At 46.0% G+C, this 23,928-nt stretch overlaps 1 protein-coding gene across 3 annotated transcripts in view; it reads left to right on the top strand.

Moving 5' to 3' along the window:
• MAB21L3 (mab-21 like 3) overlaps window positions 1-23,928 on the top strand; it is a 46,783-nt gene that overhangs the window by 12,314 nt on the left and 10,541 nt on the right. For all 3 annotated transcript variants that reach the window (XM_066599420.1, XM_066599421.1, XM_066599422.1), the window contains exon 2: window positions 23,294-23,434. In XM_066599420.1, the coding sequence (XP_066455517.1) occupies window positions 23,294-23,434 (141 nt within the window). The remainder of the gene's footprint in view (window positions 1-23,293; window positions 23,435-23,928) is intronic.

Raw genomic sequence — 23,928 nt, 5'->3', positions numbered from 1 at the left:
AGGTTACTTGGTTTCTGTCACTGACAACAATCACACTTTGCTCTACTGGCTAACACCGTACCAAACCTTTTTTTCGTTTTACTTGCGATAAAATTGTGCGGTGTGAGAGTGTGTAAAAATGCTGAATCATGAAACCAATGATTTTCAATGGTTTCATTCCCATTTGCGATGTTTTCACTTATGCGATGTGGAGTGGAAAAAAAAATCGCAGCATGTCCTATCTTTGCATTTTGCACTTTTTTTTATCTCCCATGTTTCCCTATGGAGCCTCCTTCTTATCGCATTGCAACGCATGAAACTGCGATTTTCGTGCAATGCGTTTTTAACATTAGAAACGCTATTGACCTTTGCGTGATAAAATCGCGTGCGGCAGCGATGCGTGATCACTTTCAGAAAAAAGCATAGCTGACGCTCACAAATCACAGAAACAAAGATGTGATTTTCTCGTGGCAAAATCAGATTTGTATTTATATACCGTGTTTCCCCAAAAATAAGACAGTGTCCTATATTAATTTTTGTTCAAAAAGGTTTATCTTTTTTACATGTATAGCTGCCTGGACACTATTTAAATTGACTTTTTAAATTAACTGTTAGCAGGGCTTAATTTTGGAGTAGGGCTTATATTTCAAGCATCCTCAAAAAGCCTGAAAAATAATTTTGCATCCTCAAAAATTCTGGAACATCATGCTATGTCTTATTTTCAGGGCATGTCTTATTTTCAGAGAAACAGGGTACATCACATCCAAATCTGTTTCATTATGCCAGAGGAATGATTTTTAGAGGATCTGAAAGCTCGCAATAACATCATGTATTTTTGTTAAACATTAAAAAGTATCATATCTACAAGATTACGTGTTTTCTCATACTAAGAACAATTACATTTTTATCGCAAGTGTGAAGACACCCTTAAGGCCCATTTAGACCCACCGATTCTCGCTCGAAGGCGTCTTTTGAGTGAGAATCGTTGGGTCTAACTGCTCGGACACTGTGCAGTTTTCGTTAACGAGTCGTTCATCGTTGTCTTTCAGCAAGCTGATAGAGAACGATGAGCCTTATGAGTGCTGTGCGCTATTACTCTTTCCGCTGGTAGCCCGCTCAGAGAACACAGCAGGAGTATGCAGAAGACAGCGCTCTAGCTCACTCACTTCAATAGCCTGTTTTGGGTTGTAATATGCACCAAAATAGGACATGCTGCATATTTTTTCATGCGACCAAACATCACGTGAAAAAAAACATACGTGAATAAAGCCATTTAAATCAATGGGTCCTATGCACTGTGTATTATGCGTATAAACAAATACAAGTGTAATATGCTGTGCAAATTTGCCCGTGTGAGCGAACCGTTATTCTCAGTTTTTGCCTGAGCTAGTAGGTGGAAATTAGCAGCTATGATGTCTCCCATACACTGCACACGTAAAGGGGTTCTGGCTCCCCTGTCTCTCTCTCTCCTATACACTGCACATATAGAGAAGAGGAGATCCAGCTCCCCTATCCCTCTCTCCAATACACTACACACATGCAGAAGAGAAGATCCAGCTGCCTGTCTCTCTCTCCTATACACTGCACACATACAGAAGCGGAGATCCTGCTCCCCTGTCTCTCTCCTATACAGTGCACACAGAGAGGAGATCCAGCTTCCCTGTCTGTCTTTCTCTCTCTCTTTCCTATACACTGCACACATAGGACTAGCGACAAATAACCTTACCTCTATGCTCGCTTACTTATCTAAAATAACCATCAGACCTTCTGTTGGGTAAAATTGTGGGGTAGGCCACAGCTTTATTAAACCAACGCTTATCAAAAACTTTATTTAATTAAGAAAAAACCTTTATGAGAAAAAACCTTTTCCATGCCGTAAACGTCCAACTTTGAGTCCACAATAGTCCCGAGGAAATTCGTGAGCCCAGGTCCTTGGCTGCTAACCTTCCTCGACTCTCCTTCTCCAGCATGGAAAAAACTCCAGGCCACGCGGAATGCGTCGTTTACTCCTACGCATGACGCCCCACCCCACCGACTCGTGCCAAAGCCATCTCCACACCATCTTGCAAACCCGACAGAAAAGTGTCCAGACCGACATCGCTCAGGTGGACTCCATCATCTCTGAGTGCTCCTCTCTCCTTTTCTTCCAACTCCCAATGTCTGATAGCGATGCCGCCTAGTGACTGCACAAACTTTGAAATCTTTAAGTTAATTAATCTCCTGACCCTATCTATTGCTTCCGGATCGCGCACTCCTCGCCAACTCCTTCTGACCACTATATCTGACCAAACCAAAATTCCTTCTTGGAAGCAATCCCAGAACCTTAGCAAGTCTTGCTTCATGATGACCAGTAAGTCTCTCATCTTCATCCTTCCTAGGTCATTCCCCCCGGCATGAATGACCAGTACGACTCTTCGGGGGGTCCACCTGCTGATGTCCATAACAATCCGTAACAAACTAGGCCATTGAAGCCCTCGGACTCCGTGCCAATTTACGGCAGTTTCGGTTAAATTCAAACTCCGACCTGATGGCCGTACGGCTGCCCTCTTTTCAGCCCAGTAAATGTAGGAATGTCCTATAATCCACACCTTCCACAGCTCCGCAGCTGGAAGTAAGCACAGAAAAAACACAAGAAAAATCCCGAAATGGCTAGGCAAAACGTAAAAGCAAAAGAAAATTCACGGCCGACGAAAATATCATATAACCATCAGATCTGGCCTCACATACGATTTATATGCCTGAGACCTCCATCTTCCCAACCTTTTGACTTCTACTTCGTTCATCCCGCCTAACTCGGCCGTCGTTGCCGCACCTATTCTGAAAGAATGAGTGCCAAACTCTGAAGCCTCTAGGCCTACCGCGCGCAACGACGCGCGTAACACCGACGAAAATTGAAAACGAGTAAGCGGTAGTCCTGACGCATGAACCAAAAATTGCCCGCTTGTGACTCTTGAAGCCAAATAACGCCTAACCGTGTCCACCGGACACCAACGTGCACCCAGGCTGCCAATTGACAGCCATTCGCCTCTGCCATAGATGTCCGTTTTTGACCGACTGACGCGCACCCGTAATGTATCGTTTAACATTAACACGTCGTTAAAGAGGAGGCCTCCCTCTTTCTTCTTACTTGCGGGAACTAACTCGCTGATCCTTAACGCTGCGAAAAAAGCTAACATGAATGCTGCTCTAAATAACATCGCTTCCTCTGCATTAACGCACGTGGTTTCCAAGACGTCCAGCAACTTGCATAATAAATTGTACGTAATGGGCCGGCGGGAATCTACCCGCCGCTTGTCCTTTTTCCACCCGCGCAATATTTGCCGGATGGCAAAGTCCTTTGTAACGTCCTCTAACCTGTGCAACTTCAACAAAAAGGCGACACCCGCCAAATGTTTCTTGGCGACGTCAAAAGACACTCGACGTGATCGTAGCACGGATAACATATCCATTACTGCCCCGCGCGCGACGGAGCCCCCCGCAACGCGGCCACCTGTGAATGCCAACCATGCAGACCAGACCGTATTATAATTTCTCCACGTTCCCTTTGAAACCGACGCTTCCACCAGCTTCAACAACTCCTCTCGACTAGGTTCCATAAGAAAAGCGGGCAACGTACCCCCTCGGTCTCCGCCCGCGGGTGCCGTTCCCTGAACAAGTCCATCTGAAAACGAGAGAGTGCGTCAGCTGCTCCGTTCAAAAACCCCGGCACGTGCTTAGCGCGTAAATATATATTCTGTTGCAAGCAAATCAGTACGACGTGTCTCAGTAAAGCCAACACCGGCTGAGACCCCGAAGACTGTTTGTTGATAATTCGCACAACTGCCGCGTTGTCTGACCAAAAACAAATCTTGCTGTCCTGGAGCTCCGCTCCCCATAGCTCCGGGGCCACCACAACCGGGAAGAATTCCAGTAACGTAATATTTTTTACCAGCTGATGCTGTATCCACGACCTTGGCCAGGACTCCCTGCACCAATGGTCTTTTAATATCACTCCGAAACCGTCCGAACCGGCCGCATCCGCAAACAGGTTGACGTCGTCCCCCGACCATTCCTCCTTTTGACACAGCACTTGCCCGTTGAAAGTTTCCAAAAAAACCTGCCACATATGCAAATCATCTCTAATCCCGCGCGTGACCTGTATAAAATGGTGGGGCTCGCTGACCCCCGCCGTAGCTAAAGACAACCGTCTAGAAAACGCGTGGCCCATGGGGATGACCTTGCACGCAAAGTTGAGCAGCCCCATGAGAACCTGAAACTGACGCAGAGTGGCTTTTTTACACCGTTCCACGTCCGATACTGCTTGTCGTAGCCGCGCTATTTTTTCCGTTGGTAACCGAAAAACCATTTCTTCCGTGTCGATCTCAATGCCCAAAAAGGTTAAACAGGTCACGGGGCCCATTGTCTTTTCCGCCGACAACGGGACCCCCACCCGCTGCATGAGATTCTGGAAAGTATTCAACAAAAACCCGCAAACACCGGACGTTTCTGTACCGATAAACAAAAAATCGTCTAAATAATGCGTCACCGACGTGATGCCCGTTTCGTACCTAAGGATCCATTCCAGGAAGGAACTAAACAGCTCGAAAAAATAACACGAAATCGAGCAACCCATGGGCAAGCACATGTCATAAAAGAAGAAATTATCGATCATGCAACCCAAAAGGTGAAAACAATCCGGGTGAACCGGCAATAAGCGGAAAGCGGATTCGATATCCGTCTTCGCCAATTGCGCCCGCTTGCCTGCCTTGGTAACCAAACGAACCGCGTGATCAAAAGAGGTATAAACCACTGAGGCTTGCTCTCTTGAAATACCATCATTCACCGACTCCCCTTTTGGGAAGGACAAATGATGAATCAGACGGAACTTGCCCGTCTCCTTTTTGGGTACCAGGCCTAGCGGAGACACACGTAAATTGGGAAATGGCGGTTCAGGGAAAGGGCCCGCCATGCGCCCCATTTCTACTTCTTTAAACAATTTTTCAATTACGAGCTCCCGATTTTCCACGGCGGACTTTAGGTTGCGAGATAACGTGGCGGCTGACTGCTCAACAAAAGGAATAACAAAACCGGTAGAAAATCCTTGCTCAAGGATTTTTGCTTCCTGCCTCCTGTGGTACTTGTCTAACCACGGAAGCAGGCACTTGCTTCTCACCGGTGTTCGTTGCTCCACTGGCACCCGCCACTGCTGGCGTTCTCTGCTTACGGAAACAGCGAATCGCCGCGTGTTGCCCTCCGCAGACAGAGCACTCGTGCCTGTACCTGCAGGAGGCATGAAATCTGCAGTGGCCCTCGTTGAAAAGCCAACATGAGCCGTTAGGTCGGGTTGCGGCCGCAGCGGGCTGTTGATTTCCCCCCGCGGCTCCCCCCTGAAAAGGCGCTTTTTGCGGACGCTGTGACAAGATCAACTGGATCCACACGTCAGTCGCTTTTGACGCCCAGCTAACATGACTCACGCCCGATACACGGCGCCGAAAATCCTCATCGTACCGCCACCATGCGGTCCCGCCGTGTAATTTGTAAGCGCTAAAAATCGTATTCAAATAAACCATTAATTCAGGGCCTTTGTTCGGCTGATGTTGACAAGCAACGTAAGCCAACACGGAAAAGGCCTGTAACCAATTACCGAACGTTTTTGCAACCTTCTGTTTCTTTTCCGTGTTGCGTTCGGCTAATCTTTCCTTATCAACAGTAACATGATCCGCGGATAACAAAGACCAAATATCAACGTATACACCTTTGCGGATTTTTTCCAACACATCCTCAGCTAAACCGACCCCTAATGGGGCAACACCACAAAATAGCGAATCCGCATATCTCAAACCTTCCAACGGATCTGTTTCAGAAACCATCTCAACCGCAGCTGGGCCATCGCCCCCTGCTGCGCTTGAATCAACCTTGGTCAATAATGACTTTAAAACTGTAACCAAATCATTTTTGTCCGCTGCTCTCGCGGGATCCATCACATTAAACCAAGCTGTTTTATAGTCACACTCACCGGCTCGACCGACCTCCGGCATCGCCAAGGGCGTGGTCCCCGCCAGTCGTCTCCCGATCCTGCTGTCCTGTCTGTTTGATGGCTGCCGATCCCTCGAACGTGTAGCCCTCTGCGCCGTTCCTGCTTGTGTAGCTCCGGGATAGCCCTCATATGGCCGCTCCTGCTCGTCCTCGTGCCTCCTGCGGCGTATGTAATCCCCGCTCGGGATGGTTGATGACGCCGCCACCGGCTGGCGTTGGCTCTCTTGCTGGTAAAACGCCTGTTGCGCCCTACGCCTGTCGCCTCTGCGTGCCTCTCGCTCTCTGAAAGCTTCTCTACCGCGCTCCGGGCCTACCCTGCCTTGCTCGCTCTCACTGTCGCGCACGAAGCCCTCTCTACCGCTCCTTTCCTTCTGCCTGCGCCTAGCATTTCTCCCCTGCGTCTGTTACCGGTGTGGCTAGCGGGGCTATGGGAAGAATACCCGGAAGGGTCAGCGGCCGTGAACACGTACTTGGGGTTCACATAACAAATTCTATGGGTCCTACTGGAGGCGGGCTCACCTCTCGATGGCCGGAGGTCACCTTGCCTATGGCGCTGTGAAACCTCGTGGGTAAGGTCATGGGATGCTGGCCGTGGGCAGGTTTGCTGCGCATAAACGGACCCCTCAGAACTAGAGGTATACAAAGGGTTAATTACCCTATGGCCCGATGCCTGAAAGGGGCTGCGGCGATAACGCGGGCTCTCGCTGCACTCCCGTGGGCTGACCCCCCCTCTACCTACCGCTAACACGCTGCGTGCTGTGCTGCTTGCGCTGCTAAACTCACTATGCGATGGGCTACATGGCTCCCCCCTCCCTGTGCCCCCCCCTGGCGACTAACCCCCTACGCCTTGTCTCCCTCCGAACTGAGGTGCCCCCACCCCCTTGCGCTCCTACCTGCTGTGCTCTACATGCGGCGCCGCCATCTTGCCTGAGCCTGCGGCCATACCGCGCGCTCCCCGCTGCTTCCTCCGCTCTGCCTCGCTCCTCACCTCCTCCGGTTCGCGTCGTCCTGCGCCCGACAGCGCGCTGCTCAATCGCTCCGGATCCCGCTGCCGCTGGCAGACCCATCCTCCGCTCCACGCTCCCGACCGGTGGTGACCGCTGGCTCCTTGCACGCGCTACTTCCGGTGCGCGGTTTGAATTTGGCGCCTTCCTCCTTCCGACCGCTCCAGACTCCTTCGCTCCCTCGTCGCCCCGGCTCGTTCTATCGCTGCGCCGTTTTGCCGCCGGGCTCGGGCTGAGCCTCGCTGGGGGATTTCTTCGCCTCTTCGGACGGCCACGCTCCTCTTCGCGCTCTTGGGCTGCGCTCCTCTCCGCTTCCTTCTCCGGTGCCTCTGTCGCCGCGGGGATTCCAGACTCCGACTCGGATCTGCAGGATCGTAGTAAGTCTTCCAGCCATGCTGTGCCGTCTTCCCGAACCGCCTGCTTTATTTGCATTCTCAGCTCCTCCATCTTCTGTTCTTCTCCCGCTGCCGCTCTCGCTGTCTCCGACTACCGATTTCTTTTCTTCCACTCGACTGGACTTCTTTCCCCGGTCTCCTCTTCAGCTTGATTGTAGGAAAAACAACAGTCTTTCGTGCTTATGAAAAACTCCTTCTTCTTTCTTTATCCCAATCTGGCTGCTCGTTCCCTCTGCTTCTCTTCTTATATCCTTCTTCCACGTTGTTCACCGCTGCACTGAGCTCCACTTCCTTCTTCTCCCCTTTTCCCTTTCCTGTCCTAGCTCCGCCCACCTCCTCGCTCGCTTCTCCTTTAACCCATTCCTATCCCCCTTGTCGCTCGTCCCATGCCGTCTCATTAATTCATTTCACGGCATAAGAAGAAGAGAAGATCCTGCTCCCCTGTCTCCTATACACCGCAAACATAGAAAAGAGGAGATCTGCTCCCCTGTCTCCTATACACTACAAACATAAAGCAGAGGAGATCCTGATCCCCTGTCTCTCTCTCCTATACACTGCACACATAGAGTAGATCCTGCTCCTCTGTCTCTCTCTCTCCTATACACTGCCCACATAGAAGAGATCCTGCTCCCCTATCTCTCTCTCCTATATACTGCACACATAGAGAAGAGGAGATCCTGATTCCCTGTCCCTCTCTCTCCTATACACTGCACACATAGAGGAGATACTGCTCCCCTGACTCTCTCCTATGCACTGCAAACATAGAGAACAGGAGTTCCTGATCCCCTGACTCCCTCTCCTATATACTGGACACATAGAGAAGAGCAGATTCTGATTCCCTGTCTCTCTCTCCTATACACTGCACACCTAACGGAGATTCTGCTCCCCAGTCTTTCTCTCCTATACACTGCACACATAGAGGAGATCCAGCTTCCCTGTCTGTCTTTCTCTCTCTCTTTCCTATACACTACACACACAGAGCAGAGGAAATCCTGCTCCCCTGCCTCATATACACTGCAAACATAGAAAAGAGGAGATCCTGCTCCCCTGTCTCTCTCTCCTATACACTGCACACATAGAGGAGATCCTACTCCCCTGTCTCTCTCCTATACACTGCAAACCTAGAGAATAGGAGATCCTGCTCCCCTGTCTCTCTCTCCTATATACTGCACACATAGAGAAGAGGAGGTGCTGACTCCCTGTCTCTCTCTCTCCTATACACTGCACACATAGAGGAAATCCTGCTCCCCTGTCTCTCTGTCTCCTATACACTGAACATACAAGGGAGCAGGATCTCCTCTTCTCTATCTCTCTGTAGCTGGGCAGCAATTGAGATCAATTTTCCGAGAATATGTAAGATGGCCAACTGGTGATGCATGTGTCCAATGGAAACTGAGAAAAAAAAAAACATTTCATCTAGCATATAAACAAAAGCATGAGAACATTACATATTTATTAAAAATGAAGTGGGGTAATGAAAGAGCAATTTTGCACAGAGCACCATCCAGAGTAAGGCTGGCCCTGCCCATAGCCATGCTATAATTCCCTGGGAATTGGCCATCTCCACCCATGGCCATCATTCATATATACCTATTGTAAAGACGTGTACCATCCCCTGAACGTCAACAGTCTCCACCCAGACTTTATGTATGGAACTATATGTGTTTATTTTATATTGCTGGTGATTGACCTAATTACAACAAAGTGCTGAACATGTACAGCACTTGGTTCTGTGCTTTAAACCTGTGCCATTGTGAATGTATGGTGGAAGCTTAAAGCTTCCTGCAACCTAGCAGGGGCACGTCGGGTGCCCAGTTGTCAGAGGAAGTCGGGCATCATGAGAAGACAGAAGTGGTGTATAACTGCTTCTGTCTTCTCTTTTGCAGCCAACATTATGTTCATTGAGTGCTATGTAGTGAATAGAGAATACAGCAGTGCCATTCCCACTATTGTACCTAGCAAGTGATCATCAGCACCCCCAGCATGGCAGAGCCGCTGGGTCTTAACAGACCCATCTCAGCTCTACCATTGAATGTCACAATAGAAGGATGTTTCACCTGTAACTGGGGCTCCTATTGCTGTCCTTGTTACAGTGGAGAGCTGCAAAATAATAAGAAAAAAAAAACATTGTGAATGTCAATCAATTGTAAGGCCATCCCTGGATCTGTGTCTATAGGTAAGCTATTTTCTAATAGATGTGTTAATCAATAAAGTATGTACAAAAAGAGTACCTCACCCAGGTGGGTTCAAAACCCTTTGATTAAACAGATATCAGAGACAGGACAGCCATTTGTGGGAGTGTGAGGTTCCACAGCTTTATTAAAATAAGTTTATGATGAGACCCTTGCTATCGCATAAGAACAATTTCTACAGCATCTCACATGCCGGCCTACCGCAGTTTCAGGGGCTGGAAAACATCAGGGTTACCCTGACAGAGTGAAGCTCCATTCCTGCATCTAGAAACATAAGAAAATACACACTATTTTTATACAAAACATCGTAAAACGAAGTGCAATCCAAAAAGGGAAGGAGAGTGGGCAGATGGTAACAGAACAGGAAGCAGGGTGAGGTGAGAAAGAGGGAAACTTCTTCTACTGCAACCAACAAACCGAAATCGGACATCTTGATCTATGATCAGAGGGGGGTTGTGGATTTGAAGGAAACGTATTGAGTCAGCAGTCACCTGCTCATTATAAGATAGACTGACCAGCCGCTTTTTAAATACATTTAAATATAAGCATTGTAACCACCACAAGGGTGAAATGTCAGCTGGCTACTCTACTTGGATGGAGGTTGTTAATGATTACGGTTGCTTGTCGTGATTGGCCAGGCGATAAAAGCAGAAGGGACCTCGTGTGTGTGTGTGCGTTCATGCAATTGTGTTTTTCAATTAATGTGGCTCAGTTGTTAAGCACTATTACCTTTCTGTGCTGGACTTATAGGTTAAAAAGCCATTAAGGACAACATCTGCATTGAATTTGAAAAACTCCATCTAAATGTTGCCGTTAGTCAGATTTAACCAAGAACTCCAGCATCTGTGCTAACAACTGAGCCATCAAGCTTGGTTTTCCTTCTTTCCTCTCTGGAGGAAGAGAAGAAGAAGCACAGAAAGAACATAGAAAGTCCATTCAGATGTTGTCCCTGGTCAGACTTGAACCTAGGAACCCAGTATTATAAGGCATTTGTGCTAATACTCAGCTGCCAAGCTTGTCCTTTCTTCTCCTCCTTTTTTCCTCCTTCTTCTTTCTTTCTTCTTCCTCCTCCAGAGGAGAAGTAGAAAAAACAAGAAAGAGGAGAAGAATGAGAAAAGAGAAGAATGAGAAAAGGGAAGAAGAATGAGAAAAGGGAAGAAGAGAAGAGGAGGAGGAAGGGAATTAGGAGCTGAAGGGGAATAAGAAGACAATCTTTTCCTTTTTCTTTTCCTACGGCCCCCTAGCCACGGGCGTTGCGGTATTCCGCGGTCGGAACTCCGCCACCCGACGAATCTCCGCCGCTCAGCCTATCTGACAGATAGGCTGACCGCGGAGAATCGCGGCAATTCGCAGCATGCTGTGAATTCCTGGCCACGAGCAGAGAATTGCAATGATTCTTCGCTTGTGGACAGGGGGCCGGCGTTTTCCATAGCAATGCTATGAAAAGCTTCAGAGTGCGTGATTCGCCGGCGATTTACCACCGGCGAATTCATGTCCGTGAACAGGGGGCCTACTTCTCTGGAGAAGGAAAAACCTAAAGGAAGAAGCTCGGTGGTTCAGTTTCTAGCACTGTTGCCACGTTGTACTCTGATTCTAGTTTCACATCTGACTATGGAAAACATTTGCATTGAGTTTGTATGTTCTCTTTGTGTTTATTCTCTGCCTTCTCTATCTTCTCTTCCACTGGAGAAGGTAAAAGGAAGACGTGTGTTGGTTCAGTTACTAGCGCTGTTGCCTTGCAGTGCTGCAGTTCTAGGTCCAAACCTGTCGAATGGCAACATCTGGATGGAGGTGTTATATTCTTTTATGTTTATTGTTCTCCTCCTCCTCTAGAGGATTGTCACTCAGTTGTAAGCACTGTTGCCTTGCAACGCTGGAGTCCGAGGTTCTAAGCTGTCCACGGGCAACATCTGGATAGTGATTTTCAAAGTTCATGCAGATGTTGCCCTTGATGGGACCCCAGCACTGCAAGGTAATAGTGCTAAGCACTGAGACATTCTTTGAATAGAAACCACCACGATCTACTTCAGGGCAAATTAGTGCACCTGATTTTTTACTTCTGTTGACGTTAATGGGAGTTGGAGATTTCATCCTTGCGGTAGTTACAATACTTAAATGTGAATGTATATAAATAGCTCAACACTACTTATATGTTGGGTAGGGACAACAAATAATATTTAAGCTGTCATCTCATCATTGAGGAATTGTTTAGAAATCTCTGTAATGAGCCTTACCAGAGAGTCATAACTCTTTCATGACTTTCTACTCTAACAGTGCCAACCCTAATATCACAACTGTAGCTGCAGTACACATCATAATAGTAGCCAAGGGCTCCTGCCACGTGGAGCATACTGGCCTAGTCTATTACAAAAAATCTGACTGTAAAGTGAGTCCTTATTATGGCAACTTCTAATTCAGACCAGATAATTATAGTCTATAAGACGTCTAGAATCATTTAATGTGCAAACTGAAAATGTAAATCTCATCTTCTCAAAAAACCAACCAGAACAAAACTTCCCTAAACACAAACTATGTTAGTCAACTATAGCAGAATATCACTTCTCCATCCTACATGGTCACAACAAAGTGTCAAGTATGAGCTGGTGGTGGTAGTAAGAGGTGGTACGAAAGTGTACAACGCAGTACAAGGTGGTTTACAGGGTATGAAGTAGTAAATAGTGGTGGAAGGAGAGGTATGAGGATGTATGTGATGAAAAGATGGGAGGAGGCATGTGATAGTGTGCAGATGTGTGGGAAGGTATATAATGGTATGAGAAGTTGTAAGGAAGTATGTGATGGTATGAGAAGACACATGATGATATGAAGAGGTATAAGGAGATATGTGATGAGAAGGTGTGAGGAGGTATGTGAAGGTATGAGAAGACATTAGGAGGAATGAGATGGTATACAGATGTGAGCAGATACGTGAAGATGTGAGGAGGTATGCGATGGCATGAGATGATGTGAGGAGAGTCGTGATGGTATGAGAAGATATGATGAGGGACGTGATGGTATGAGAAGATATGAAGAGGGATGTGATGGTATTAGAAGATATGAAGAGGGACGTGATGGCATGAGAAGATGTGAGGAGGGACGTGATGGTATGAGATGTGAGGAGGGATGTGACGGTATGACATGTGAGGAGGGACATGACGGTATGAGATGTGAGGAGGGACGTGACGGTATGAGATGTGAGGAGGGACGTGACGGTATGAGATGTGAGGAGGGACGTGACGGTATGAGATGTGAGGAGGGACGTGACGGTATGAGATGTGAGGAGGGATGTGACGGTATAAGATGTGAGGAGGGACGTAATGGTATGAAATGTGAGAAGGGACGTGATGGTATAGGATGTGATGAGGGACGTGATAGTATGAGAAGATGTGAAGAGGGACGTGATGGTATGAGAAGATGTGAAGAGGGACGTGATGGTATGAGAAGATGTGGAGAGGGACGTGATGGTATGAGAAGATGTGAAGAGAAACGTGATGGTATGAGAAGATGTGAAGAGGGACGTGATGGTATGAGAAGATGTGAAGAGGGACGTGATGGTATGAGAAGATGTGAAGAGAAACGTGATGGTATGAGAAGATGTGAAGAGGGACGTGATGGTATGAGAAGATGTGAAGAGGGACGTGATGGTATGAGAAGATAAGAGGAGGAACGTGATGGTATGAGAAGATGTGAGGAGGGACGTGTTGGTATCAGATAATGTGAGGAGGGACGTGATGGTATGAGACTTAAGGTTGGGACATCGAAAACTGATATATCGAAATATTGCTATTGCTTTGGCGATACTTTTCATCGATATTGTGATGTCCGATATATCGGTAACATCGATTAAAGCGATATAATATCGATTTTTGTAAAGAAGAAACATGTCTTGTGGTCTAGTGACCATATATTCTTCCTTTTAATTCTGCCCTTTCCTTTGTGTTGGTACAGGATGTAGTTTTGCTCGAGGCACTAATGAACTTATAAACAAGTTCTAGAAACTTTTGGAAAGTGTGAGGTGTCTGTCACCAATAAGGTTTGCTTCAGGCAAAATGACTCTCAGAAATAGTGGGGTCTTCGGCTCCTTTTCCACATGCGTTTGTTTATCGTGTTAGACGCAGACTCTGAACGCTTGCGTCTAACGCGATGGCTGTGGGCAATGCTTTCTAAATGAAAACATTTCCACATGCAGATGGAGGGCTGCGCTGAAAGCATGAAGGTTGCGTCCAGAAAAGTAGACGCAACATGTCGTGCGTTCAGCGTCTGACGCGAAAGCAGTGCCCATAGAAAAGACCTATCTAACGCAATTACAATTGTGTTCGGGGCACTGCGTTCGCGTTACCAGGCCCTGCATTGTTTACATGTTGCCATGGAGACCGTTGGTCCCTCAGTGGCAACTTAAAAAAACGCAGGGCACGCAGCCGCACAAACACACACACAGATCATGCTCACGTCCCGTCAGATCCAGCGTCCATCTTCTGGCTTCCTTGTAGCTGGCAGGACATTGTTTCAGTATGTTTACCTCCAATCATCTTTCTGCACTCCCGGTCAAGGTGGTGAAATTCTGTCTGCTCGAAGGAGCATTTTGAAGGGACAGCATGCGAGCAAATTAATATTTCTTGGCTCATTAGATAACGATTATTGGGGCCAATGATAAAAAACCTTCTTTTCATATACCTATTTTTAATTATATGTTTCATCTGTAATTTTTATTTTCATTTGTAACTTTATTATATTTTTATGATGTTATTAATAGTTATAAGTTAATAATAAATTCAACAGTTTTAAAAGGAAACTATATTTTTTTTTGTTGATTGTGTTACTTTATTAACCCTAGACCTGTTTTATTTTTATATAGCATTTTAAAAAGTCGATATATCGAAAGTTTTCCACCGATATTTTACAATAATCGATAGTTTGTTCCGCGATAGTTGATACTATCGATATTTTTGTGCCGATGTACAACCTTAGTATGAGAACATGTGAGGAAGTATGAGAAGATGAAAGGAGGTATATAATGGTATGAAAAGATGTGAGGAGGTGTGTACAAAATAAGTAGGAGGTCTGATTGTACATGATAAAGTAGTTCTGTAAGGAGTCTTCTATTTTTTTTTTAAATTCTTACTATGCAGCATTTTTGTAAGTAGGGTGTAACCAGTCTGGTTCTGGGTTAGAGCCTCTGGTGTTGTAGGCCACGCAGACCGAGAACGCAGTCAGAGGAGGGCCAGGAATTGGTAACAAATGGTCTAAGTTCACAGTACAAGGGAGAAAGCAGGTAATGTTGTTAAGAGAAAGCCAGGGGTCGATAACATTGTGTAACAATATTTTGTTTAAGTGGATTTTTTTTTTGTTTCTGATTCATTAGATCACGAAACCATGAAAACATCCAAAATTTTATCCGTGAGATCGTTTTTAGAGTCAGGAGATCGACTTTTCAAAATTTGAGAAACTTCCTTTATTTTCTCAGTTCAAATTGGATTGCATTGTATAAAAACATGTACTGACAATAAAATTGCTGAAACTTTCCTGAACATGTGAAATATGCATCAGTGCATGAAAAATTACTTGAGGGTACTTAATGTCATTAAACACATATTACTAACCTCTAAAAGTGCACAGTTTTCCTACTCTTCCTCTTGTGAGTTAGGCCACTTTCTCTAATTATTCCCCAGATATAGTCACCAAGCATTCGCTCATTACACTGTCCTTGGTACCTCAGGAATCACCGAAGAAGAAGAAGAATATTATTCTTCTTCTTCCGTTTTAATATTATTACTCTTCTTCGGTGATTGCTTTGGAATCAATTTGAAGGATAACTGCCTCGGTGAATAATTTTTCCTTGGTACCTCCTTTCAAACTCTTTAATGTCTTGGTGGTATCTTTCCCCCTGTTCCTCTGAATATGCGCCCTTGTTTGACTTGAACACCTCTAGATGTGAGAGGAGAACATGCAACTTGAGTGACATTTTTCATCCTAACATTGTGGTAGTTGTTAAGAAAATTCTGTACCACATTTTTGTAATTCTTTACCTTGTGATTGCCCAAAAAACCATCTACAACTAGAGATGAGCGAACGTGTCCGTTACGGACACATCCGCACCCGGACACCCGCTTTGCCGAACACTGCAGTGTTCGCGCGTAAGTGTCCGGGTGCCGCCGGGGGGCGGGGAGATGCGCGGCGGCGCGGGCGGCAGTAGCGGGGAACAGGGGGGAGCCCTCTCTCTCTCCCTCTCCCCCCCACTCCCCGCCGCACCCCCCCGCGCTGCCACGGCGGCCCCCGAACTTTTTCGCCCGAACACTGAAGTGTTCGCAAGGTTCGGTGTTCGGGCGAAAAAGGGGCGGGGCCGAACGTGTTCGCTCATCTCTATCTACAACATTAATGAAGCTTGTCCATGCTTTCCTTTCAATTGGTAGCATACTCTTCATGAATTCGTCATCATGCATTAATTTCCTCATCTGTGGGCCTACAAAAACTCCACCTCTGATCTTCGCTTTTGAAAATTGTGGAAAAACAGTCTTTAGGTATTGGAAAGCTTCAGAATAAGGCCTCATGTCCACGGGGAATATCGGGCCCGCTACGGATTCTACATGTAGAATCTGCAGCGGGTCCCTCCTGCCCTGCGGACATGAGCGCTGAAAATAAGAATAAATGACAATAAACTCACCTCCCATCCGCTCCGTTTCTTCTCTTCGCGGCGGCGTCATCTTCTCTCGTCGCGGCCGGATCTTCATTCTTCGGCTCGGCGGATGTGCACGATGACGTCGGTGATGTGCCCCGCGCATGCGCCGGGCCGAAGCAAAATGATCCGGCCGCGGCTGAGAGAGGATGGCGCGGCGCCGAAGAGAAGAACCGGAGCGGGTAAGTAAAATGTGATTTTTGTGTCCCGCGGATCTGGACGGCTTCCATAGGCTTCAATAGAAGCCCGCGGGAGCCGTCCCCGCGGGAGACCCGCATGAAAATGGAGCATGGTCCAGATTTTTTCATGCTCCATTTTTTTTAAAATCACTTTTATTGACGATCCGCAGGTATTTATCTGCCCGCGGGTGGTCAATGCATCCCTATGGGGTGCGGATCCGCGCGCGGGAGAAGAGTTAAAATCCGCTGCGGATTTTAATTCTTCTTTTCCCCGTGGACATGAGCCCTTAGGGTCTAATCCTTTAACAAATTGTTTAATGAACCCCAGTTTTATGTGAAGAGGAGGCACTAATATCTTCTCTTGCTTCACAAGTGGTTCACATTTTATGTTGTTCTCATCAACCACAAAATCATTCCTCGTTGGCCACTCAACAGTTTCATAGTGCCTGGCAGTATCACTACTATTCCATAAATACAAGAAACATCGATACTTTGTATAGGCAGCTTGCAATCCCACCAAGAATGTGATCATTTTGAAGTCACCTATAACATCCTATTGATGTTCCTCGTACTGTAACACCTGAAGGGTGTATTGGACATTTCTATAGTCTTCTTTGAGATGCGCTGAGTAAGCAATTAGGATAGAGAGATATTTATTGCCATTATGAAGGAGAACTGCTTTTAAACTTTTGCTATATCTGTCGATAAAGAGTCGCCAGTCCTTTGGATCATAAGGAAATCAAATTTCTCCAAATAAGTTCCTCACATTGTGGCAGTAGCACAGTTGAACTTTAAGAATAAACCACTGAGAGGGTCGGGGCTAGTCTGAGATTGGGAAGTTATTTCCTGCCGGATGTCATCGATTTTCTTTTTTAAAGTAAGCAGCCAGCTCTTCGGCACTGAGATCCATCACTGGGGGGCTGCAGTTTAGAGCTGAGAAGGGAGTGAAAGGTATCAAAGAGACATTTAGGGTTGTGAGATAGTGAGGAGACAAAAGAGGTGAAGTAGACTTGTTTGGCATGGTGGATAACTAGGTTTCAGGTTATGAGCATGAATTTGTAATGTTGAAAGTCCATGGACGTTTGCGACTTTCTCCACAGCCATTCAGCACATCTAGAACACCGCCGGATGAAGAAAATTGGGGCATGAGCCAGGGTTGCCGAGATCTGCTTGGATCACAAGGAGGGGGATGCCGCTTCATCTAGGGCATGCTTGAGAGTAGTGTTGTAGTGTGTGGCAGCCAGGTTGGGGCAGGAGAGGAGAGAGATAGTGGACAGAGAGCACTGTAGAGACTCAGCAAAGTATTGGGTGTAAACTGCCTGAAGTCTCCTGTATGTACGGTAGGTAGGAGGGTCTGGGGAGATACTAGGAAGCTTGACAGAGAAAGAAAGAAGGTTATGGTCAGAGAGCGGGAGAGGGGAGAAGTGGGAGGCAGCGCAGAGATGGACAAGACCAGATCCAGAGTATTGCCATCCTTATGAGTGGGAGAGGCTGTGAGTTGGGAGAGACCAAGGGAGGAGGTGAGCGATAGAAGCTGAGAGGCAGATGCAGTCATTTATGGGGATGTTAAAGTCACCTAAGATGAGGGTTGGAATTACGCAGGATAGGAAGTAGGGGAGCCAGGCGGCAAGGTGGTCTAGAAACAGGCGAGGAGCACCTAGGGGGGGTAGATAACTGCCACTCCCATGGACAGTGGACGGAAAAGTCATAGCATATGTACCTCAAACAATGAAAAGAGAGTAAAGGTATGGGCGGATAACCCCGTAGGTACATTTTGGGGAAAGAAGAGCACCTACTCCTCCAGCTAGCGTTGATTTTCAGGGAAGGGCTTATATTTCAAGCCCTTCCCCCAAAAATCCTCACTGCGGTGCTTGCCTGCAACCCATTGTATTCAATGGAGCGGCAGCAGTGCCAGCCCCATTCAAAGCAATGGGATAGCATTGTGGACCTCTGCTATAGCTGTCACAGCTGTGTCAGGGGATCGCAATGTACTCCCTATGTTTTCAATGGGGTCGTCGACGATTTTTCTTAGCGCTGCGAGGCTTCAGTGAAAACACTGTAGGCGAGTATGAAACCATTGAAAATCATTGGTTTCATAATCATGCGTTTTCACTCGCTCTCACATCGCAAGAAAACATTGCTAGTGGGTAGGAGCTCTTAACAGCATAATGTCCTGAGCCCCCACGATAGAGACAGAGATTCTCTGTACGGGGCCCTTCTTCTCTGCTTGGGAATGAGGTTTGCGGATGACATCAATCTGCATTGGTCCAGGGGCAGCTTCAGGCCTTTGCTGGGTGCTTAATGCTGGTTGGCTGAAAAAATAAATAGGGTGGTTCCCTAAAGTCAGTCGCTTCTCCTTATGTTCAGTAAGTATTTAATCCACATGAAAGCACAACTGAATAAAGTCTTCCAAGTTGGCAGCAGTCTCGACTCTGGCAAGCTCATCCCTTACTGGTTCGGATAGTTCTCGTCGGAATTCACTCTTCTGGGTGGCTAGGTTTGATGTGGTATCTGTCACCCAGCGTCGAAAATCTGACGTATATTCGGCAACAGACCGTCACCCTTGTTGTAAGTTATGTAACATACCCTCTGCTGTGGCACAGCGATTCAGATCATCGACAACTTGATTCATAGCTGTAGTGAAGGCACTGAGGCTGTCGAGGAGGTTACTGTTGGTCTCCACATATGGCGAGGCCCATGTAAGAATCTCATCAGTGAGATGCTTGTGGTCAACCATTAGGCCTCATGTCCACTAGCTAAATGGAATTGCGGATGCCGCTGCGGATTTTGCCCATAGGGAATCATTGGCCATCCGCGGTCCATTAAATTGATTTTTGCACCCGCGGATGGCATTATAAAAGAATTTTGTTTTTCACGCGGGGGAGAAAAAACACGGCATGCTCCATTTTGATTGCAATGTGTGCGGATATCGGCATGCAAAAAAAATACCATTTAAAGCAAAATCCGTGCGGAATCCGCCGGAATCTATTCTGACTAGAGAGATGCGTAAACCTTGAAATATAGTAGTTAATGGAACTGAACCATATAGATGTAAAGAGCCAGAACACTTAGGGCAAATATAGCAGATAGACAAGACAAAAAGTGAGTGAAGACCTTTCAAGATCTGCGCAGTGAATCATAGCCACCACCAGCAAAGAGACAGTTTTTGAAGTGAATTGTAGCTCCACGTTACAGAAAAACTACCAAGCTTGCTCTATACTGAGCCTTGAGTTATATTTGTCTGCTTTCTTTTCTAGACTATTATTGGGGTTTGCACTGCAAAACATCTCACCAGGAAATATTACAGCCCAATGCACATCATGATCATCACCTCACACTATTTAACTGTGACAGATTGGTTTGGGAAGCAAAACAGTAGATTCAATTAATAGCTGTAATTGGTGCATCGAGTCCTGGCTCCGATTGGCTGAGCCGCAGCGCTCGAGAGCCAATCAGAACAATCTTTTGCTGGAGATGGAGTTTTCAAACCCTGCTACCAGCAAGAGATGTTCTGTCTGCTCTGACTACTGCTTGAAAGAATGCCAGAATGCCGGTGAGTAGAAGACATCCCATGAAAATAAGACCCTGTGCCTCTTTTGGAAAAAAAATTAATATGACAGGGTCTTAGTTTGGGGGAAACATGGTAGTTGTGTGAAGGTACTAACCTGATATGAATCATATCTTCAGAATCAGTTGAACAAAACTAAACACATTGGGGTGCGTTGCTCAGAACACTCCCAAATGGCATATCCGCATACCTGGTTATAATTTACGTGTCATATTTGATATCGCTGAATATAGAAAATCATGACTGGAAATATGACAGGCATATTATTTCCAATCAGAAGATCTCCTGTGGAAAGAAGGTCTCCTGCGGAAGTTAAATTTAGTTTCCATCGAAGTGGGCTAAGCATATATTCAACACACCCCTCGGTGATGTCGAAAGGAGGCCAGAGGAGGTGTGGTCTGAGGAGACCTTAAGCATAGGGGTTCTCTCTCCTATGTGTCAGACTTAAGAGATACGCCTCGGCGTAGGGCTGTTCCTGTTTGCTTCAGTGACACAAATCAGAAACTGGCATCTTTCTTTTATTTTCTTCCTGTTAATTTTAAAATACTGTTTGTGTGTATGCCTGTATACCCTTATACTCCCATGTAACAACCTTTTTGTATATCCTTTCTGTGTGTGTGTGTGTGTGCGTATATATATATATATATATATATATATTTGCACTGATAGTCATTTTTTTTAGAATGCATCTGTAATTTGACAAGCCTTGTCCCTTTTTAAAACACACCATAACTCCGAAAAGATTGTGTTCATAATTCATAGTCTGGGTTCCAGCTTACCTTTAAAAGTTGCTGGTGGCAGCATATTTCCAAGCAGCATTGTGGAGTTCAGGAATGCATTAGACCGGATCAGGGGGTGATTTGTGCTTTTGGTGTGCATATGGCAGGACTCTGTGAAAGCTGGTTACAAATCCATCTGTAGTCTGTCAACTCCACACTCGCAATCGCTAGAGTGATCGGACTCTGCTGTGACAAATTAGACACAGAAATACGACAAGACAGGTTTGTTAAACCCTTAGTGACCAAGCCTGCTTGCAACTTAAAGACTAGGCCAAATTTTGGAAATCTGACGTGTCACTTTAACATAGAATAACTCTGTAAAGGTTTTGCATATCCAAATAATTCTGACATAGTTTTTTTTGCCACATATTGTACTTCATTATTAGAGATGAGCGAACACGTTCGGCTCCGCCCCTTTTTCGCCCGAACACCGAACTTTGCGAACACTTCAGTGTTCGGGCGAAAAAGTTCGGGGGCCGCCGTGGCAGCGCGGGGGGGTGCGGCGGGGAGTGGGGGGGAGAGGGAGAGAGAGAGGGCTCCCCCCTGTTCCCCGCTACTGCCGCCCGCGCCGCCGCGCATCTCCCCGCCCCCCGGCGGCACCCGGACACTTACGCGCGAACACTGCAATGTTCGGCAAAGCCGGTGTCCGGGTGCGGATGTGTCCGTAACGGACACGTTCGCTCATCCCTATTCATTATCTGTTACAAATAGACCTATAGAATTTGTGGATATTTATTAAAAGTGCCAAAACTGGGAAAATTTTGAAAAAAGATGGGAAAATTTTGAAAAACAATTGCCATTTTTTCACATTTTCAACTGCAATATGTTACATATGTGCAAACATACGGTACAAATTTTTGATGAGATATATTTCTATCTGTTTACTTTATTCTGGGAGCAAATTTAGAAGAAGTACAAATTTAACATTAATTACACTTTGAGGAACATTTTGTTTTCCTACACTAAGCCAAGATTGCAAAGGTTCATAGGTGTCAGAATGAGAGATACCTACACTAATGACCCCATTTAAAAAAATACACCCTTTAATATATTCACTAAGGGGTGTCATGAGTATTTTGACCCCACAGGGTTTTTCTTTCATAAATATCACTTTTATGACAGTTTTCTGTGTTTCAAGCAGGGAAAACTTAAGGAGACGCATCCAAAATTTTATAGCAATAGTTCTATTGTGTTCAGCTATACTGCCCATTATAGTTCCAATCTATTTTATGTCCCTGTAGGGGACTTGAACTATAAAAGCTCTGATTGCTATGCTAATGCATTGCAGTACTGCAATGCATTATCTCTCACAATAGCGGTCACAGGCAATGACAGTCCCGGACACAAGTGCATTTGGTCTGATTGCCATGGTAACCCATCAGTTCTCCAAGATTATATTGTGGAGGGCCAATGATGTTACAGAGGCAGCACGCTTCCTCTGTGAACACTTTGAATGCTGCGATGTATATTGATCATGTGAGGGGCTAAAAGCGGAGATCAGTGATCTCATTGATCCCCACTGTTGTACTTCCAGGACCCCGTTCTTCGTTATTCATTAAGCTAGTTGCTAATGATATTAGCTGGACATTTGAGGGTTGTTGTCCTGCTGCAGAATAAATTTGGAGTCAATCAGACACCTATTTTTTTGTTAACTTTGTAGCATTTTTTTCTACACCTGCCTAAAACCTTTATACAGTACTGTATAACTGCTACCAGCCTATCTTTCCTTACTTTTTACGCAGTCCCTCCATCTTCTTTAATCTTGTGCTCACCGAAGTAATTCACCTACTTGGGAGAAAAATGGCCACCACAGACGCCTTTTTTATTTAGGGACTAGTCTTGGAAAGACTAGAGGTAGCGGGAGATGCCTGGAGTCACTTAGGAGTTTGTTCAGGAAGACTGGAGGCCATTGAACCTGATGGCTGCTCTTCACTGCTGCCTGGAGCTGGAGTCACCTGGGGATGCTGGCACACTGGGGCACCTAGTACCACAAAGGTAACTTGAGTATGACATTGATGATGCTAGTGTGGTGGGAATATGACTGCTAGTCTTTATCTGTGAACAATATATGTGGTGGTCACATGACCATCATGCTAGTGTCACCAGTGTTTCAATCTTATGACAGCTGGATTACTATAGAAGCTGCCTGTTGGTGCCCTGCTGCAATCTGGTTGCAAAACAAGAAAAAAATGAACTATGGTGGAGCTCTGACTGTACTACACCCCTGAACTAGTATGCGTATATATAAAATGGTGCAAGGTAGTATGAAGTGAGTGTAAGAGAAAATAATATAATGAAACTGATATTAGTAAAGGTAATTAAGGGAGGAAGAATTATTGTGAACACAAACCCAGCATTTTTAGTTTTGTCACCACATTTTCCACCCTCAAAATCTCACAAATAAAAGATATTCAGAAAATCTCCACATGACGATAGAGGCCTGTACCACTACCCTGTATCTATCCTGTGCTTCATGTAGGTCCTCACTCAACTTCTCTCTGTTTGTTTCTAGGGAGATGCCCGCCATCGCCGTGTCTCCACTATGGTGGAGGAGGTGCAGAGCATTATGCTGACGTTGACAACTCAGATCAGTACCTGGGACTCTAGGTTTCATAGCATCTCCAACTCTGGAATCCACAGTGACAACTTGAAGGTGAGCGAAATATATAGACTGAGACGATGCTCAGGGGTGAGCCATGATCTCGTAGGGTCGGCTTCTCAATCCTGCTGGGTAGTTGGTTGTACGTGGACAGGGTTTCATGAAGGGTTAAACGTATGAATGATAAAGCTTAAAAGGATCACTACTGTCCCATCGATTCTTTCTGATAATACAAATATATTACACTTATGCATTACCAGTTGTATTGTTAGTATATAGAATATATGACTCCTCACTTTCACCAGTTCCGCAAGTTTGCTTGTTGTACCATATGACTCCATCCTTTGCTTTAAACTGCACATATAAGCCCTCGTCATCTCCTGTCGCCTTTACCTCAAAAACGTCTATCAGATACAATCTTTCTTCAAATGTCAGTCAACAAAATGCTAGTGCATGCCCTCAACATCTCCTGTCTATACTACTGCAATGCCCTTGTCTGCATCCTCCCATCCAGTGCCCCTATATCCCTCCAATCCATCAACTCTGCT

The sequence above is a fragment of the Eleutherodactylus coqui genome, chromosome 4, assembly GCF_035609145.1.
Source record: "Eleutherodactylus coqui strain aEleCoq1 chromosome 4, aEleCoq1.hap1, whole genome shotgun sequence".
In the NCBI taxonomy this organism is placed as follows: domain Eukaryota; kingdom Metazoa; phylum Chordata; class Amphibia; order Anura; family Eleutherodactylidae; genus Eleutherodactylus; species Eleutherodactylus coqui.
The sequence above is the reverse complement of the archived record's forward strand: the minus strand, read 5'-3'. Positions and strand labels throughout refer to the sequence as shown.